General features: G+C 49.0%; 1 protein-coding gene across 4 annotated transcripts in view; it reads left to right on the top strand.

Annotated features, from left to right (window-relative positions):
* Positions 1-13,410, top strand: part of LOC128403326 (lysosomal acid glucosylceramidase-like) — a 44,716-nt gene extending 31,306 nt beyond the window's left edge. For all 4 annotated transcript variants that reach the window (XM_053368013.1, XM_053368012.1, XM_053368010.1 and 1 more), the window contains exons 6-11: positions 1,065-1,237; positions 4,664-4,904; positions 7,436-7,660; positions 8,747-8,910; positions 10,650-10,775; positions 13,178-13,410. In XM_053368013.1, the coding sequence (XP_053223988.1) occupies positions 1,065-1,237; positions 4,664-4,904; positions 7,436-7,660; positions 8,747-8,910; positions 10,650-10,775; positions 13,178-13,334 (1,086 nt within the window). In that variant the 3' untranslated portion in view covers positions 13,335-13,410. The remainder of the gene's footprint in view (positions 1-1,064; positions 1,238-4,663; positions 4,905-7,435; positions 7,661-8,746; positions 8,911-10,649; positions 10,776-13,177) is intronic.
* The last annotated feature ends 490 nt before the right edge of the window (positions 13,411-13,900 follow it).

Genomic DNA, 13,900 nt, shown 5'->3' with positions numbered 1-13,900 from the left:
TCCACCCGGCCTCCCTAAGCAGGTTAAGAAGGAAGGACCCCCTCCCTGCAGTGGGACCTTTAGCAAAGGTTTGCCTCCATTTCCATCCAGCGATGTAAATTCCTCGTTTGTTTAGACCAGGCTTCCTCAACCTCGGCCCTCCAGATGTTTTTGGCCTACAACTCCCATGATCCCTAGCTAGCAGGACCAGTGGTCAGGGATGATGGGAACTGTAGTCTCAAAACATCTGGAGGGCCGAGTTTGAGGAAGCCTGGTTTAGACACTGCGTTTTAAATTTGAATGCCATGCCCCCTGGGACTGCGCTCCATGCTTAACCTGCCCCGCTCGATGACGTCCCTGGGGCTGGCCCCCTAGGCCTCAGGTATGGGCCCTAATATTGAAGCACGTGAAAATATAGTGGTACCCACTTAGGGCGGAACAAGGACCAGACAGACACAGCTTTGGAGAAGCTGTGCAATAATGGACCCAGTTGGAATCTTTTCCAAAAGACTGGGACCCCGAAGCATACAAATCCTGAGGTTATATACCTGAGCAAATCACAGATCATGAGACAATCATGAGACAGTCACGCACGCCAGCGAAAAATAACCAATTAGCGCCTCTTGCCATGCCCCTGGCCATGCACAGAGTTCACTCCCAACTTCTGCTTTCCATTGTCTGCACAATGATGCACAGTCTGACCTTTTCCCTAGTTCTGACAGTACGGGAATATGAGACTCGGGGAGGGAATCTCCTGGCGGTTTGGCCCTTCCTGTTTCGTGGACTATTTTGGCCTGGATTTGAGGGGGAGTTTGTACCAGTGTCTTCTGATTCATGGATTCCCCAAGTCGGTTCTGGACTTGCGGTTCCAAGCAGTTTGCAGTTAGCTTAGGCAAAAGCTTTTCTTGATTCAAATGGATTATAAAATCACTGTAAGCCCTGTTATTTGTGGGCATATATGAATATATTGATTACTGATAACTGATTATATGAATAGCATAAGGGTAGCCCCCCTTTTTCTTGCTTCAATATCTCTGGGGTGCTCCTGGATCTGCTCACTGGATCCCCATCACCTCTCCCCGTAGATCCCTCTCCTTCAACGCATCCTGGCCTTATCAAAGCAACCCCTCTCCCTTATTGCCAGTCCATGGTCTAGCCCGGCTTGGATGAGAGTCAACGGCAAGGTGGAGGGCAAATCAAAGCTGAAGGGGAAAGCCGGAGACATGTACCACAAAACGTGGGCCCGCTACTTCGTCAGGTAACACCTGTTGGTCCGCCAGCGCACATGCACACACACGTTCTTTGGAGAAAGGGAGGATGGGATGAGTCGTGCCACAGAGACTCATGACTTGGAGCTGCCTCAAACAGCCCAACGCTGCTGGCGCCCTGACCCCGAATTGAGATGTGGGGGAACCCGAGACGCAGGCCAAGCGGTTAATGCAATTTCACATGCAATCCCAAATTACCCCAACAAGAACTTGGGGGGGGGCAAAAGCCCCACTCAGCAGAAGGAGCGGGGGGGGGCGGTCCCCAGAATAACAAGGCTGGCTTATTGCAATTTGAGCATCTCACGCTGTTGTTTATGTGGTAATTCTATTTTATAGAGTTGTGTGGAATTTGTTTGACCCTGTTTAGTTGTACTGTTTTTCTCTCGGGGAAAAGGCTGTGAGAGATACTCGGCTTAGAGCTGTGGTTCCCAATGTGGGGTACAGTACCCACAGAAGGGCAATTTGATTTTGGGGGGGCAATTTGAGAACGAGTTATTAACAGTGAATGGCGTTTTAGGCTTCCTCCACATGAATAGGAGTTCACTTTTTTAATAATAAAAATTATATGTCACGGGTGTGTGTGTGTCAGGATATTATTATTATTATTATTATTATTATTATTATTATTATTAATACCCCACTCATTTAGCTAGGTTTTCCCAGCCTCTCTGGGTGGCTCCCAACAGAATATTAAAAACACAATAAAACATCAAACATTAAAAACTTCCCTAAACAGGGATGACTTCAGATAACCTTATAAAGGTTAGATAGTTGTTTATTTCCTTGACATCTGCTTAGGTGGGGCATGGCCAGGAAAAAAAAAGGTTGGGAACCACTGGTTTAGAGTTTAAAAGAGCACACGGCTTTGACTCGGCATACTTGTCCTTGTCAGATTGAATGTACAAGGCAGGTAGATAATAGCTTGTGTCTCTGAAACATGTTTACTTGAATTCGTATCTGAGACTGGCTAATATTTGCAGGCTGACTCTGAGCCACAGGGCCGCATGCAAACCGCACGCCTGCTGCTCTCACAGTTAAAATTCACTCAGCGGTCGATAGCTGAGCTAACTGAAAAAACTGCCTTCTATAGTGAGACATCCTTATGCTACAGAATTAACCCTTTGCGTAGTATTTTGGATGCACCATTCGCACAGTTTAAAGCCCTGAACAAACACAGTCGGAGGCAGTGCTGTGGGAGGCGATTTTCGTTTAAAATAGCTCAACAGCTTTGCCAAAAAAAGAGAGCCGGGTTTTCACTTTTGGGAATATGGCAACCCTCACAGGTGGCAGCCTGGGAGAGGGCCTTCTCTGTGGCAGCCCCTAAATTGTGGAAGTTCCTGCCCACAGAGATCCAACTGGCACCTTCATTATGCAGCTTCTGTCAAATGCTGAAGACACATCTCTTTGCCCTGGCTTTTGATACCTGAGCTGTATACCGTAATTTTTGCTTTATAAGACTCACTTTTTCCCTCCTAAAAAGTAAGGGGAAATGTGTGTGCGTCTTATGGAGCGAATGCAGGCTGCGCAGCTATCCCAGAAGCCAGAACAGCAAGAGGGATCACTGCTTTCACTACGCAGCGATCCCTCTTGCTGTTCTGGCTTCTGAGATTCAGAATATTTTTTTTATTGTTTTCCTCCTCCAAAAACTAGGTGCGTCTTGTGGTCTGGTGCGTCTTATAGAGCGAAAAATACGGTATTTTTTTTAGAACCCACCTTTTTCAAGTTTTTTCAAACTGTTTTTAATATTGTGTTGTAACCCACCCTGGGAACTTAGGGCAAAGGGTAGTTAAATAATAATAATAATAATAATAATAATAATAATAATAATAATAATAATAATAATACCCTCCCCATCTGACTGGGTTTCTCCAGCCACTCTGGGTGGCTTACAGCATATATAAAAACATAGTAAAATGTTGTTATTATATGCACTATATGGTGTATATTTGATGATGGGATATATTAGCTGATGTGAAATATTCAAGTGGTCAGATCACAGTGCAACATTCTGCCTCCTGGTGGAAAAACATACACAAATAAACTGCACTTTAAATGTACATCACAACCTCTAGTGGCATCATCTATTAGTTTCAAAGTAAATAACACTGCAAAAGTCCAACTTGTGCATTTGCATCATCAGTGCACAGCAAGATCTGGTTAAAAGAAATGAACCAGAGTAATAGACATATTTCCAATTTCAGCAGCTTCCGCACTATAAAAGTGCCTGGGAAAGTGGAAGATGTATTGTTAGCAGCAGGGGGAATGGGTCCATTGTAGCTGAAGGCAATGGGACGTGGGTGGCGCTGTGGGTTAAACCACAGAGCCTAGGACTTGCTGATCAGAAGGTCGGCGGTTCGAATCCCCGTGACGGGGTGAGCTCCCGTTGCTCTATCCCTGCTCCTGCCAACCTAGCAGTTCGAAAGCACGTCCAAGTGCAAGTAGATAAATAGGTACCGCTCCGGCGTGAGGGTAAACGGCATTTCCGTGCGCTGCTCTGGTTCTCCAGAAGCGGCTTAGTCATGCTGGCCACATGACCCGGAAGCTGTACGCCGGCTCCCTCAGCCAATAAAGCGAGATGAGCGCCGCAACCCCAGAGTCGGCCACGACTGGACCTAATGGTCAGGGGTCCCTTTACCTTGACCTAGCTGAAGGCAAATTCAGTTCCATTCATAGGAATTAATGCAATGTGGTACTTAAAAGTCCAGAATGTAAGACATATATTAAGAACTTTTGTCCTCCGTTGTCAACAGACAGAAATTACTCAGGTCCTGCCAACACTTTTACCAGAACCTCCTTCATGGAGGACAAAGTAGTAGCAGCAGCAGCAACAACAAGAACAAGAACAAGAACAAGAACAACAACTAATAATAATACTAATACAGTGGTACCTCGGCTTAAGTACTTAATTCGTTCCGGAGGTCCGTTCTTAACTTGAAACTGTTCTTAACCTGAAGCACCACTTTAGCTAATGGGGCCTCCTGCTGCCGCTGTGCCGCCAGAGCACGATTTCTGTTCTTATCCTGAAGCAAAGTTCTTAACCTGAAGCACTATTTCTGGGTTAGTGGAGTCTGTAACCTGAAGCGTATGTAACCTGAGGTACCACTGTAATACTAATACTAATAATCTGCAGTAAAGAAGGTTCTATGCCCATTACCAACAAAACTTTAAATTCTAAAGGATGAAGGCCTGCATTAGGACTTTTAACCCCAAAGTCCAGGATTACTCAACTGCTCCACTGCCTCTTTGTAAGCAAAAGGAATAGAAACTTTAATCTAAATTTAAAGCTGAACATTTGGGGATGGGGTAGAAAATCCCTGAGACCCTCGCAGCCCCCTCCCAAAGCATAGCTCTGGCCCTTTTCATGTCCTGAGCGCCGGGGCTAACATCCCCTCTTTCCTCCATCTGTTGGGGTCCAGGTTCCTGGATGAATACGCCAGACACAACATCACCTTCTGGGCGGTGACACCCCAGAACGAGCCCAATAGTGCTGTCCTCTCGCCCAGTGGCGACTTCCCCGTCAACCGCCAGACGGCTGAAGAGGCACGAGACTTCATCATCCTAGACCTGGGCCCTGAACTGGCCGCCAGCTCCCACAAAGATGTCCTGCTCATTATGTATGATGACCAGAGGTCCGAAATCCTCGACTGGGCCAAAGTGGTAGGTCCCCAGTTCACTATCTCCCATTAAAGCGGCGCTCGATCAAAGCGGTGCCATAGTGCCTGAAATGCATGGTGAGAGTGTGGCCTTGCAGTTGTTGACTCCACCTAAAATTGGCTCTGGGTCTGCCTGCTGTTTGGCTCCCTGGTGTCCGCCTCCACCAGATCCCAATGAGCAGGCAGGCCGCATGGCGATCTGAAATGCCAGTTTGCCATCCAAACTGACCCCACCAATGTGGCCCACATTTTAATCTGAGGAATTCAAGGTGTTACTGGCTGGGGGAAAGCAAAGGACACAGAAATACTCTGTACATGTTCAGAGGGGCTACTGCCACCTCTTCATTCCCTCGCACGTTACCGGGTAGGACTCTAAGTGCTGGGGAGCAACCCTCCTTCCCTTTCCTCCTGCCCTCCTCTCACCCACCACGGCCGCTGGCTCCAATGTGCACCATGGCCCTTTTAAGCCCATGTATCACTCTGTATCACTTCTGTATCACTCTGTCTATCTGCCTCTGGTTCACAGTGGAGCCCTGGCAAATGACATCATCAGGCTGCGTTGCCCAGTCTGGAGCGGGCAACTATATTGTGAGGGGCTGAGAGGCAGGATCCATGTGGACCAGGCCACAAGCACTTACCTTGCTGCTCCAAAATCCCACAAACCCACTTGATGTAATAAAAAAACTATGGGAGGACGACATAGGCGATTGGATTAACCCCACCCAATGGCCTAGAATGTGGTCTAAACCTCCCTTTAAACCCGTATCTGTGAAAAGGAAAGAACTCATCCTGAAACTCACTTACAGCTGTTGCCAAGGAAACGAGTGCTAATACGCCCAGGAACCTCACCAAATTGCTGGAGAGGATGCACCTCCACAGGCACATACCTCCACGTGTGGTGGGAATGTCCCAAAATCCAACTCGTCTGGACAGCAACATAGCTGTCAACCGTCCCTTATTTGGCGGGAAAGTCCCTTATCCCAGCGCCGTGTCCCACTGCTGTCCCTTATTGATGATGTCCTTTAAATTTCCCGGGTTTCAAAGGAAGCAGCTCCTCTCCCTCCCTCCCTGCCGGCCTTATTGCTCACCCAATAAGGAGTCTAAGAACGACTGGGGGGTGGAGCTTGCATGCCTTGTGCTGATCAAATCAGCTGCGTTGCCTGGGGACTCGCCTTTGCTCAGCGCTTCCCAGCGGAGAGGTGACAGTAGTTTTCCTTGCTGCATCCCCTTTGCTGGGTTGCTGTGCTGTGGGAACCACCGCTTGAGGCTTCGTTTGGCTGCTAGTTGACTAAAATCCCTTATTTTGGCTGCTGATCCCTTATTTTCGAAGCTGCTGGTCCCTTATTTTCAAATCTGTAAGTTGACAGCTATGGACAGCAATCATACAAGAAATATGCAAAATAACCAAGCAGGTATTAGAGGTCACCTCAGAACTGGCCCTACTAAACATGTTCCAAGATAATAATGCCCACTCACTTCATGAAGAGCTCACAACCCACCCTCTCTCAGCAGTTGCAAACAACATAGCCAGACACTGGAGAGACCTGTCAGGAGTAATCATGGACCAATGGTATCAAATAGTATGAGAAACAGCCTTATTAGAAAAACTAACCGATAAACTGAAACAGACTGGGGGCAAATAGAAGAGGACACCTTCACCCCAAGCTTCGGGATTAGCGCAGCGCTCCGCTAGCCCTGGGAGAGCTGTGCGGCTATCCCACGGCTAGCGGAGACCTTGCCAGCACCCAGAAGCTTGGGCGCGCTGAGCTCTGCTCGCCCCAAGCTTCGGAATTAGCGCAGCGCACCTGGGGGGGGAATAATTTTTTCCCCTTTATTCCACCCCCCAAAAAAAACTAGGTGCGTCCTATGGGCCAGTGCGTCCTATGGGGCGAAAAATGCGGTAACCACTCACCATTTCCCCTCTCCCCCCTCTTTTATTCCTAGGTAAAGGTAAAGGGTAAAGAGACCCCTGACCATTAGGTCCAGTCGTGGCCGACTCTGGGGTTGCGGCGCTCATCTCGCTTTATTGGCTGAGGGAGCCGGCGTACAGCTTCCGGGTCATGTGGCCAGCATGACTAAGCCACTTAGTTTAGCCCACAGTGCCACCCGCGTCCCCTTTTATTCCTAACCTAACATTAAAAAGCAAGCATTTACCTTGGAGACCCTGCCTAGCCTCTGCGATTGGCCACCACCACCTCTCTCTCCCTCGCAGCGATTTCAAGTCAGAAGTCGTGATGGCTTTACGAATTCCAGGACCTCCCCGGCAAAACCGGGGCAGTTGAGGGGTGTGCAGCCGCACCCAATCATTTTGGAACGCTGCTTTTGACTTGGCACTCCATCTTCTCTTTGCCTGAGCAAGGAGAAACACACCAGCCTGCCATTAACTTTAAGGTGGGGTGGAGGGGTGGGAGACAATATTTTTAAATTGCCCCCGCCCACTGCACAAGCCAAGGGATAGGCAAAGGACACTCGAATTCCTTCCTCCCTGGTGCAAATAAGAATGAAAGCTTTGGCCCTCCCCCCCTCCTTTGGCAGATCCTTGGAAACAGCAGTTCCGCCAGGTACATTGCAGGCATTGGAATCCACTGGTACTACGATACCACAACCCTTCCGAGCCTGACTTTGGATCCCACACACTCCCTCTTCCCCAATTACTTCCTGCTCTACACGGAATCTTGTAACGGTTATCCGCCGAATATCGTGAGAGTGGACCTCGGGAGCTGGGACCGGGGCGTCAAGTATAGCCAGAATATCTTGGAGGTAAGGTACTGCTACCCATGGACCCACTGTGGCAGCAACTTGAGAAGAGGGAGCTTTCTGAAAATCTTCATCTGAGGGGTGGGGGTGAGCGAAAGCGCTGCGGTGCCCACGCAGGTTAGGGCTGGATCTACACTCGTGTTCTTTAATGTTAAAGGTAAAGGGACCCCTGACCATTAGGTCTAGTCATGGCCGACTCTGGGGTTGCAGCGCTCATCTCGCTTTATTGGCCGAGGGAGCTGGCATACAGCTTCCGGGTCATGTGACCAGCATGACTAAGCCTCTTCTGGCAAACAAGAGCAGCACACGGAAACGCCGTTTACCTTCCCGCCGGAGCGGTACCTACTTATCTACTTGCGCTGGTGTGCTTTTGAACTGTTAGGTTGGCAGGAGCAGGGACCGAGCAACGGGAGCTCACCCCGTCGCAGGGATTCGAATCGCTGGCCTTCTGATCGGCCAGCCCTAGGCTCTGTGGTTTAACCCACAGCGCCACCCACGTCCCTTCTTTAACGTTAAGGGAGGGTTAATGAATGGTTTTGGCAACATAGATGGACATACGACATCCTACTTCTTTTCCTTGATGGGAAAAAGCCAAGATAAAAAACATTTTAATGAACACGTGTGCTCTGTGATGTTTTAGAACAGCATACAGTGGAACCTCGGTTTTCAAACGTAATCCGTTCTGGAAGACCGTTCAACTTCCAAAATGTTCGAAAACCGAGGAGCAATGGGCAGTTGGCAAAAGCCATTGAGGAAAAAAAGAAAAACACACAGCAGAAGTCGTTCGAAAACGGAAGCAATCACTTCCAGGTTTGGGCCATTCAGCTTCCGAGATACTTGAAAACCGAGGTTCCGCTGTATCTAATATAATTATAATAGCGGGAAATAACGCTAAACAGGTCAGTGTAGATCCAGCCCTGGATGGAAGTGGTTTTGGGGGGGAATCTGGCAGAAGTCTTTTCCCAGAGATGGGACCCTTGGGACCTCTTGCAGGCTCTGCTGTGGAGCCCCCTGCCCCTTCCCCTTGGTGGGCCACCCCCTCCTCCCTCCCACCTCCCTGGCTGACCTATGCCCTTTGAGCCCTTGCAGAACATCAGCCACCATGTTGTGGGCTGGATCGACTGGAACTTGGCCCTGGATATGCGCGGGGGACCCAACTTCGTTGAGAACTTTGTGGACAGCCCAATCATCGTGAACGCTGCAAAAGACGAGTTCTACAAGCAACCCATGTTCTACCACTTAGCTCATTTCAGGTAAGGCTTCAGTGGGTGACTTTGGCTGTAACCGCCCACCAAGGATGCCCCTGAGGGTAATCAAAGAAGCCCCGTGGCACCGGCATAATGTACCTTTTCACGTAGCTATCTTGGTTCTGGTAATGACGACTGTTAAGTTGTGGGTGAACATATCAGACGACACAGCGATTCTTCAAACAGCTCTTGTTTATTCACAGGCCAGAACAGAACTGAACTGAAGGGATCAGTCAGCCTGCTTATACAGAGCTCCAGTACAACGCAACTGTAACAGTTTTCTAAAACTATCCAATCACTGAACGTCACTTTTGATCCCTTATTTGCATAACTATCTACAGTATCCCCCTGCTGGTCCAGGGTGAGAACTTCAGTACATAACAACGACAATTAAAGCTTAATTAAAAATGCTAATTGTCATAATTATCTTGGGCTGTTAATGCTGTGTGCGGCTCCGCCGTAGGCTCAGGTAACTATATATGTGTAAAAAAACCATATATCAGCCCCCCTCATTCCCAGAAAGAAACACAAACCCTGGGTGAGTTCCCCTTGGAGAATGGGGTAGCATGGAACAATACACACATTAATACAGGCAGAAAGGTCAGTTTGCATTTTGTAGTGCAGAAAGTATTGATCTGATGTGTGGAGACCTTTCCTATTCTACTTAATTCCAGAGGGTTCTGGAAGCTTCTCTGTGTGAAAGAAACAAGCAGAAGGTTCCGGATGTTTGGGTTATTCCTTCAGAGAAGCTGAGTACAGCTGGCTTAAACTGGTTCTCTTATCTCTTTCTGTCAAGCTCATGCTGACTATAAAAATAGACCAGAAGCAGCCTGGGTTTGACTTTCTCTTTCTGTCTCCTTTCCTTCCGGTGTGGTGTTCTGTACATAGTATGCTATAATGTCAAGGTTTAGACTTATTGTAAGTTTAAGTCTAGGGACGCGGGTGGCGCTGTGGGTAAAAGCCTCAGCGCCTAGGGCTTGCCGATCGAAAGGTCGGCAGTTCGAATCCCCGTGGCGGGGTGCGCTCCCGTTGCTCGGTCCCAGCGCCTGCCAACCTAGCAGTTCGAAAGCACCCCCGGGTGCAAGTAGATAAATAGGGACCGCTTACTGGCGGGAAGGTAAACGGCGTTTCCGTGTGCTGCGCTGGCTCGCCAGATGCAGCTTTGTCACACTGGCCACGTGACCCGGAAGTGTCTCCGGACAGCGCTGGCCCCCGGCCTCTTGAGTGAGATGGGCGCACAACCCCAGAGTCTGTCAAGATTGGCCCGTACAGGCAGGGGTACCTTTACCTTTAAGTTTAAGTCTGCTGCAACTGGATTTCTTACGGAGAGTGCCAATCCTGAATGTAGTGGATTTGTGACCATTATGCTCATTTGCCTTCACTAGCAGTAAAGCTCTGCTGGATGAAATATTAATTGCCTCTAACCTATTTTGGGCGGAATCCTGCAACGTGTTTAAGTTGTTACTCTGCTAACTATACGTCTGAGTTCTGCTCTGGATCAATCCCGAGTAGTATTTCAAAGACAAGATATACTGGGGGTTGCCTCTCCTGGTCGCTACTGCCTACCCCTTGGCCCTTCTCCTACCCCTTACCCACCCCCTTGACTCCCCCTACCCCTCGCACCCCAAATGTACTTTTTTATGCAGATGCGAAGATATACCGATGACACGGGGTTGCCATATAGAGCACAGCGTCAATCCTCTTTCCCCGCCACCCTCCCCCTAATTTCTCTTTTCTCTCCCCAGTAAGTTCATCCCGGAAGGCTCCGTCCGAGTCTTGCTGGCTTGCAAGAGCCTCCTGGGCAATTGCCAACTACAGACCGAGGGCTTCTTACGCCCGGATGGTGTGGCAGTGGTGGTTGTGCTTAACAAGTGAGTGCGCAGCCTTGGGGAGGGAAGAGCAGGTTGCCTGGCCATCAGCACGTATCTGGGGGCCCCAGGAGAACTTCGGGGCTGGAGCATGCAGCGCATTCCAGCAAAACTGCTCAGTCGGTAGAGCATAAGATTTAGAATCTCAGGGTCTTGGGTGAGAGCTTGTGGGAATGTTGAGGAAAGTAGGCAAGAATATATTGATTAAATATTATCCCTCCTCACTCACGCTAGTGAGCAAGAAGCAGAACACATTCCTTTGCACATTGTTAGAAGCAAGTTGATGGATTTGTTAGAATCATTTAATAATAATAATAATAATAATAATAATAATAATAATACATTTTATTTATATCCTGCCCTCCCCAGCCGAAGCCGGGCTCAGAGCGGCTAACAATGGTAAAATAATGCAGCATTCTAAAATCAATTCATTATAAAATCAGTTTAAATCAAATTAATGGCAACCATTGGGATAGAGTTCTGTGAGGATCACCAAAGGAAGGGGGTCAGGCTGTGCCTTCGCCAAAGGCCTGGTGGAACAGCTCTGTCTTGCAGGCCCTGCGGAAAGATGTCAAGTCCCGCAGGGCCCTAGTCTCTTGTGACAGAGCGTTCCACCAGATCGGGGCCAAGGCCGAAAAAGCCCTGGCTCTGGTTGAGGCCAGCCTAACCTCTCTGTGGCCTGGGACCTCCAGGATGTTTTTGTTTGAAGACTGTAAGGTCCTCCGTGGGACATACCAGGAGAGGCGGTCCTGTAGGTACGAGGGTCCTAGGCCGCATAGGGCTTTAAAGGTTAAAACCAGCACCTTAAACCTGATCCTGTACTCCACCGGGAGCCAGTGCAGCTGGTATAGCACCGGGTGAATGTGATCTCACAGCAAGGACCTTCGCTGCGGCGGGAAGACCCAATTTCCATGGAGCCCGTTCCTCCAGTCGGAGGAACTCCGCCATTCGTCATTGGCGCTAACCCGGAAGTCCATGACTAGCCCTTTTATAGGGTCTGCTAGGGTCACGCCCATCTACCTGGTCACACACAGGGGGAGGAGGCTCCAGAACAGGTATGACAGGAAGTCCTCCCTGTCTGGAGCAACATTCCCCTGTGCATCCACTCTAGGAAACAGGAAATGTTATATTTGACTGCTACAGTGATGATACATGCCACAGAGCCCCATGTTGGGCAAAAGATTCCTGCATTGTAGGGGGTTGGGATGGATGACCGTCGTGGTACCTTCCTGCTCTACAATTCTATGACGGTAATCTATGACCTAGGAAACCCAGGGAACCCATGCTACAGCTTGAGGCTAGCTGCGGCTGGGCTGCGGCTTTCAAGCTGCATGCACAGTCTTCTGAATAGTGATAAACAAATATTAAAGGCGCTCATACCCAGATGGAGACTCAAGCTTCATTCCGGCTCTCTAGAATGGGCCAGACAAACTTGAAGGTTTCGGTTCCACTCTGGAGATCTGGCAACCCCACCTCTTGTTGAAAGCAAGGCAGTTTGCATCTCCCTACCAGGTGCCTACCTTTTGACTGCTGGCTTGTTGGGACTCAGATATACCGTATTTTTTGCTCCATAAGACGCACCTGACCATAAGACGCACCTAGTTTTTAGAGGAGGAAAGGGGGAAAGCCCCATTTTGGGGGGGATCCGCTCACAGTTGTGCAGCTTCTTTTGCAAAGGGGAAAAGCCCCTTTTTTTAAGGATCAGCTCAGAGTTGTTGAGCTTACTTTGCAAAGGGGAAAAATCCTGTTTTTATGGGGTTCAACTCACAGTTCTGCAGCTTCTTTAGGAAAGGAAAGGGAGCCGTTTCTACAGTTTCCAGACAGATAATCTAATCAGCCAGTTACATGTGGCTGGGGAAACAGACAGCCTCCGTCTGCAGAACATTCAACAATGGAAGCCTGGGCAAGGGGGTGGGGCCAGAAAGGGAGCCAGCGATTGACCACACATTTGCTCCATAAGACGCACAGACATTTCCCCCAACTTTTTAGGAGGAAAAAAGTGTGTCTTATGGAACGAAAAATACGGTACTTTTTTTCTGCCTGCCCCCCACCTTGCCACCTGAGCTCATCACCTGGCGCATAGACCATGGGTTCACCTAGCTCAGAACTGTCTGCAGGGACTTGCAGTGGCTTTCTAGGGCATTCAACAATGGAGATGCCAGGGATTAAATTAGGGCACCCCTTGCATGCCCAATCTGCCCACTTCCCAGTAGTGCAAAAATCCACCAGGAAGCCTGAGGCAAGCCAGCCAGATGGGTGGGTTATAAATAAAGAAATTATTAAAAAATATATAAAATATTTCAAGGGCGCCCCTACCTTTTCCTGGCAACTCTGGTGGGGATAGGGGTGGTTCTGTGCCCCGCGCCATCCCAACCCCTGATCCAGACCTTTCCTCTGTCCCTCAGGTGTATCTGGAAAGTGCCTTTCAGCATCTCAGATGGTCAGCTTGGCTACATTGAGGATGTCGCTCCGGCCAACTCCATCCAGACGTACCTGTGGAAGACTTCCACTACCTGCCTCGGAGGAAAGGGGCAAGGGACATGCCTTCTCCCCACAAGGTGAACCGGATGCACGGAAGCAGCCTCAATCTCCCCCCTGCCTCACCCTGCAAACCTCAAGATCATGGATAGAGCCTGATTGTTGTTGTAGGAGGTGAGGACAGGTGACCCCACCTAGGCCCAAAGTCACCCCCCCCCAAAGCAGGCTCAAAGCTTCACAAAGCTTTTCAAAATCATTTTTCTCAGCAGCTAGAAGGCATTAGCTAAGCATCAGAAACATTTCGCTCTGTAACAAAGGTCGCTTCTCAGGATATAGTTGACCTTGCCAAACAGTACATTTGACTTGCAACTTTCTTTCTGGGACCTATGCCCGAACAAGAGATTGAAACATATCTGAACACTCTGAACCCCCTTGGCTTCTCACCCCCCCTTTCCCAAGACAGCTTTCTGTTCATGCTCAGAGGAACTCATGGGCAGGACTCCTGAGGGAGGAGAAAAGGGGGAGGGAACTAGAAAGGGGTATATATGCTTGTGCACATGACTGTGAACTCGTGCATGCTTTTTGTGAGTTATCACACTTGCTCCTTCTACCAGTTCATGGATGGTAGAAATAAAGCTTTTTCTCTGAAA

The sequence above is a fragment of the Podarcis raffonei genome, chromosome 16, assembly GCF_027172205.1.
Source record: "Podarcis raffonei isolate rPodRaf1 chromosome 16, rPodRaf1.pri, whole genome shotgun sequence".
Classification (NCBI taxonomy): domain Eukaryota; kingdom Metazoa; phylum Chordata; class Lepidosauria; order Squamata; family Lacertidae; genus Podarcis; species Podarcis raffonei.
Note: the sequence above shows the minus strand (reverse complement) of the source record. Positions and strands in the feature narration are given on the sequence as shown.